The sequence below is a fragment of the Coturnix japonica genome, unplaced genomic scaffold (assembly GCF_001577835.2).
Source record: "Coturnix japonica isolate 7356 unplaced genomic scaffold, Coturnix japonica 2.1 chrUnrandom613, whole genome shotgun sequence".
In the NCBI taxonomy this organism is placed as follows: domain Eukaryota; kingdom Metazoa; phylum Chordata; class Aves; order Galliformes; family Phasianidae; genus Coturnix; species Coturnix japonica.
In genome coordinates this window covers 21,261-26,497 of record NW_015439986.1, presented here as the reverse complement: position 1 = coordinate 26,497, position 5,237 = coordinate 21,261, and the positions used below count along the sequence as shown (strand labels likewise).

The 5,237-nt window shown below is 50.1% G+C and overlaps 1 protein-coding gene across 1 annotated transcript in view; it reads right to left on the bottom strand.

The window, feature by feature from the left end:
• Positions 1-1,912: 1,912 nt before the first annotated feature.
• LOC107307470 (staphylococcal nuclease domain-containing protein 1-like) overlaps positions 1,913-5,237 on the bottom strand; it is an 11,565-nt gene continuing 8,240 nt past the window's right edge. Inside the window, exon 2 of the mRNA XM_015850978.2 lies at positions 1,913-2,102. Coding sequence (XP_015706464.1) covers positions 1,934-2,102 — 169 coding nt within the window. The 3' untranslated portion in view covers positions 1,913-1,933. The remainder of the gene's footprint in view (positions 2,103-5,237) is intronic.

The window sequence follows — 5,237 nt, the reverse complement described above, 5'->3', positions numbered from 1 at the left end:
ACCCCATAAAACCCCATAAAACCCCATAAAACCCCATAACACCCCATAAGACCCCATAAAACCCCATAAAACCCCATAACACCCCATAAAACCCATAAAACCCCATAAAACCCCATAACACTCCATAAAACCCCATAAATACCCCATAAATACCCCATAAAACCCCATAAATACCCCATATAAAACCCCATAAAACCCCATAAATACCCCATAAAACCCCATAAATACCCCATAAAACCCCATAAAACCCCATAAAACCCCATAAATACCCCATAAATACCCCATAACACCTTATAAATCCCCCATAACACCCCATAAAACCCCATAAAACCCCATAAATACCCCATAAAACCCCATAAAACCCCATAACACCCCATAAAACACCATAACACCCCATAACACCCCATAAAACCCCATAACACCCCATAAATACCCCATAAAACCCCATAAATACCCCATAAAACCCCATAAAACCCCATAAATACCCCATAAAACCCCATATTCCCCCATAACCCACCATAGAACCCCAAATAAACCCATATAAAACCCCATATCCCATAAAATACCCCATAAAACCCCATAAAAAACCCCATAAAACCCCGTATCCCCTCCTAACCCCATATAAAACCCCATAACACCCCATATCCCCCCATAAAACTCCATATAAAACCCCATATCCACCCACACAACCCTATATCCCCCCATAACCCACCATAAAACCCCAAATAAACCCATATAAAACCCCATATCCCATCCACCCCTATAGCATTTAATAGGGCACCCCTGCAGCATGCAAAGGCAGCCAATCAGGTTGCAGCTTTGCACCCCCATAGCATTGAATAATGCATTCCAGCAGCATGCAAAGGCAGCCAATCAGGTTACAGCTTTGCAACCCCATCTACCCCCATAGCACTGAGTAATGCACCCAAACAACATGCAAAGCAGCCAATCAGGTTGCAGCTTTGCATCCTTGCAGTTGACCCACCAGTGCATCCAAACAACATGCAAAGCCAACCAATCAGGTTGAAGCATTGCATCCCCCATTGCATTGAATAGGGCACCCCAGCAGCATGCAAAGGCGGCCAATCAGGTTGCAGCTTTGCACCCCCCATAGCATTGAATAGAGCACCCCAGCAGCATGCAAAGCAGCCAATCAGGTTGCAGCATTGCATCCCCTTGCAGCTCATGCACCAGGGCACCCCTGCAGCATGCAAAGCAGCCAATGAGGTTGCAGCTTTGCACCCCCCCCCATTGCATTGAGTAGAGCATCAGAACAACATGCAAAGGCAGCCAATCAGGTTGCAGCTTTGCACCCTTGTAGCTCATGCACCAGTGCATCCAAACAGCATGCAAAGCCAACCAATCAGGCTGCAACATTGCAGCCCCCATAGCACTGAGTAATGCATCAGAACAGCATGCAAAGGCAGCCAATCAGGTTGCAGCTTTGCACCCCCCATAGCACTGAGTAGGGCACCCAAGCAGCATGCAAAGCAGCCAATCAGGTTGCAGCATTGCATCCCCTTGCAGCTCATGCACCAGGGCATCCCAGCAGCATGCAAAGCAGCCAATGAGGTTGCAGCTTTGCACCCCCCCATAGCACTGAATAGAGCATCAGAACAACATGCAAAGCAGCCAATGAGGTTGCAGCTTTGCACTCCCCATAGCATTGAACAGAGCACCCAAACAACATGCAAAGCAGCCAATCAGGTTGCAGCTTTGCACCCTTCCAGCTCATGCACCAGTGCATCCCAACAACATGCAAAGCAGCCAATCAGGCTGCAACATTGCAACCCCCATAGCACTGAGTAATGCATCAGAACAACATGCAAAGCAGCCAATCAGGTTGCAGCTTTGCACCCCCCATTGCATTGAACAGAGCACCCAAACAACATGCAAAGCAGCCAATGAGGTTGCAGCTTTGCACCCTTGCAGCTCACCCACCATTAACCGGTTTCTGGTGCATGGAGTCGACGAAGTGCCGCGTGTTGTCGATGTTGTATTTCAGGTCCCTGATGGTGTGAGCGCCGCCGCCGTCGCTCCACAGCCCCTTCTTGGCAGCTTTGGCCTGTTCCTCCAGCTCCGCCAGCCGGCTCTGCTCCGCGCTGCAAGGTTGCATGATAAGGAGCAGGCATTGCAAGGGTGCTGCTTTGCACCCAGCTGCAATGCAAGGTTGCATCACAAAGAGCATGCATTGCTCAGGTGCTGCTTTGCTCCCAGCTGCAATGCAAGGGGGCATGACAAGGAGCATGCATTGCTCAAGTGCTCTGCTCTGAGCTGCAATGCAAGGTTGCATCACAAAGAGCATGCATTGCTCAGGTGCTTTGCATCCAGCTGCAATGCAAGGTTGCATCACAAGGAGCATGAATTGCTGTGCTCCGCGCTGCAATGCAAGGTTGCATTGCTTGGGAGCACACATTGCTCAAGTGCTTTGCTCTGAGCTGCAATGCAAGGTTGCATTGCGAGGAGCATGCATTGCTCTGCTCCCAGCTGCAGTGCAAGGGGGCATGACAAGGAGCATGCATTGCTCAGGTGCTTTGCTATGAGTTGCAATGCAAGGTTGCATCACGAGGAGCATGCATTGTTCAGGTGCTCTGCTCTGAGCTGCAATGCAAGGTTGCATCACGAGGAGCATGCATTGCATTGCTCAGGTGCATTGCTCCCAGCTGCAATGCAAGGGGTAGAAAGACTTAAAGCAAAGCAGGATGCTGCAGGTTGTATTACAAGGAGCATGCATTGCTCTGCTCTGAGCTGCAATGCAAGGGTGCAACATGAGGAGCATGCATTGCTCAGGTGCTTTGCTATGAGTTGCAATGCAAGGTTGCATTACAAGGAGCATGCATTGCAAGGGTGTTGCAGTGCAACATTGCATCATGAGGAGCATGCATTGCTCTGCTCCGCGCTGCAATGCAAGGTTGCAATGCTCAGGAGCATGCATTGCTCGGGTGCTTTGCTCCCGGTTGCAATGCAAGGGTCCAGCATGAGGAGCATGCATTGCAAGGGTGTTGCAATGCAAGGTTGCATCATGATGAGCATGCGTTGCTCTGCTCCGAGCTGCAATGCACGGTTGCATCATGAGGAGCATGCATTGCTCAGCTACAAGCTGCAATGCAATGTTGCATTATGAGGAGCATGCATTGATTTGCTCAGGTGCTTTGCTCCCAGCTGCAATGCAAAGGGGGTAGAAAAGCTTGAAGCAAAGGAGGATGCAGCAGGTTGCATGATAAGGAGCATGCATTGCTCAGATGCTCTGCTCTGAGCTGCAATGCAAGGTTGCATTAGAAAGAGCAAGCATTGCTTTGCTCTGAGCTGTAATGCAAGGTTGCATGATAAGAAGCATGCATTGCTCTGCTCCGCGCTGCAACGCAAGGTTGCATGATAAGGAGCATGCATTGCAAGGGTGCTTTGCACCCAGCTGCAATGCAAGGTTGCATCACAAAGAGCATGCATTGCTCAGGTGCTTTGCTCCCAGCTGCAATGCAAGGTTGCATCACAAGGAGCATGCATTGCTCTGCTCCGCGCAGCAATGCAACGGGGCGGCATCAGGAGCAGGCATTGCATTGCAAGGGTGCTTTGCTCCCAGCTGCAATGCAAGGTTGCATCACAAAGAGCATGCATTGCTCAGGTGCTCTGCTCTGAGCTGCAATGCAAGGGGGCAGCATGAGGAGCATGCATTGCAAGGGTGCTGCAATGCAACATTGCATGATGAGGAGCATGCATTGCTCTGCGCCACACTGCAATGCAAGGTTGCGATGCTCGGGAGCATGCATTGCTCAGGTGCTTTGCTCCCAGCTGCAATGCAAGGTTGCATTACATGGAGCATGCATTGCAAGGGTGTTGCAATGCAATGTTGCATGATGAGGAGCATGCATTGCATTGCTCAGGTGCTTTGCTCCCAGCTGCAATGCAAGGTTGCATCACAAGGAGCATGCATTGCAAGGGTGTTGCAGTGCAAGGTTGCATCGTGAGGAGCATGCATTGCTCAGGTGCTTTGCTCTGAGCTGTAATGCAAGGTTGCATGATAAGAAGCATGCATTGCTCTGCTCCGAGCTGCAACGCAAGGTTGCATGATAAGGAGCATGCATTGCTCGGGTGCTTTGCTCCCAGCTGCAATGCAAGGGTGCAACGTGAGGAGCATGCATTGCTCGGGTGTTGCAATGCAAGGTTGCATCATGAGGAGTAACAATGCGAGGTTGCATGATGAGGAGCATGCATTGCTCCAAGCTGCAATGCAAAGGGGATAGAAAGGCTTAAAGCAAAGCACAATGCAGCAGGTTGCATTAGAAGGAGCATGCATTGCTCAGGTGCTTTGCTCCCAGCTGCAATGCAAGGTTGCAATATAAGGAGCATGCATTGCAATGGAAGGGGATAGAAAGGCTGAAAGCAAAGCAGGATGCAGCAGGTTGCATTAGAAGGAGCAGGCATTGCATTGCATTGCTCACGTGCTTTGCTCTGAGCTGCAATGCAAGGTTGCATGATGAGGAGCATGCGTTGCTTTGCTGCAAGCTGCAATGCAAGGGTGCATTAGACCCATATCTCACCCCATACCCTATAGGATCCCTCCATCTCCCCCTATAGGATCCATGTATCTCACCCCATACCCTATAGGATCCCTCCATCTCACCCTATAGGATCCCTCCATCTCACCCCATATCCTATAGGGTCTATATATCTCACCCCATACCCTATAGGATCCATCCATCTCCCCCTATAGGATCCATATATCTCACCCCACACCCTATAGGGTCCATCCATCTCACCCCATACCCCATAGGATCCATATATCTCACCCCATACCCTATAGGGTCCATATATCTCACCCCATACCCTATAGGATCCATCCATCTCACCCCATACCCTATAGGATCCCTCCATCTCCCCCTATAGGATCCATATATCTCACCCCATACCCTATAGGGTCCATCCATCTCCCCCTATAGGATCCATATATCTCCCCCCATACCCTATAGGATCCCTATATCTCCCCCTATAGGATCCATCCATCTCCCCTATAGGATCCCTATATCTCCCCCTATAGGATCCCTATATCTCCCCTATAGGATCCCTATATCTCCCCCTATAGGATCCATATATCTCACCCCATACCCTATAGGATCCATCCATCTCACCCCATACCCTATAGGGTCCCTCCATCTCCCCCTATAGGATCCATATATCTCACTCCATACCCTAAAGGATCCATATATCTCACCCCATACCCTATAGGATCCATCTCCCCC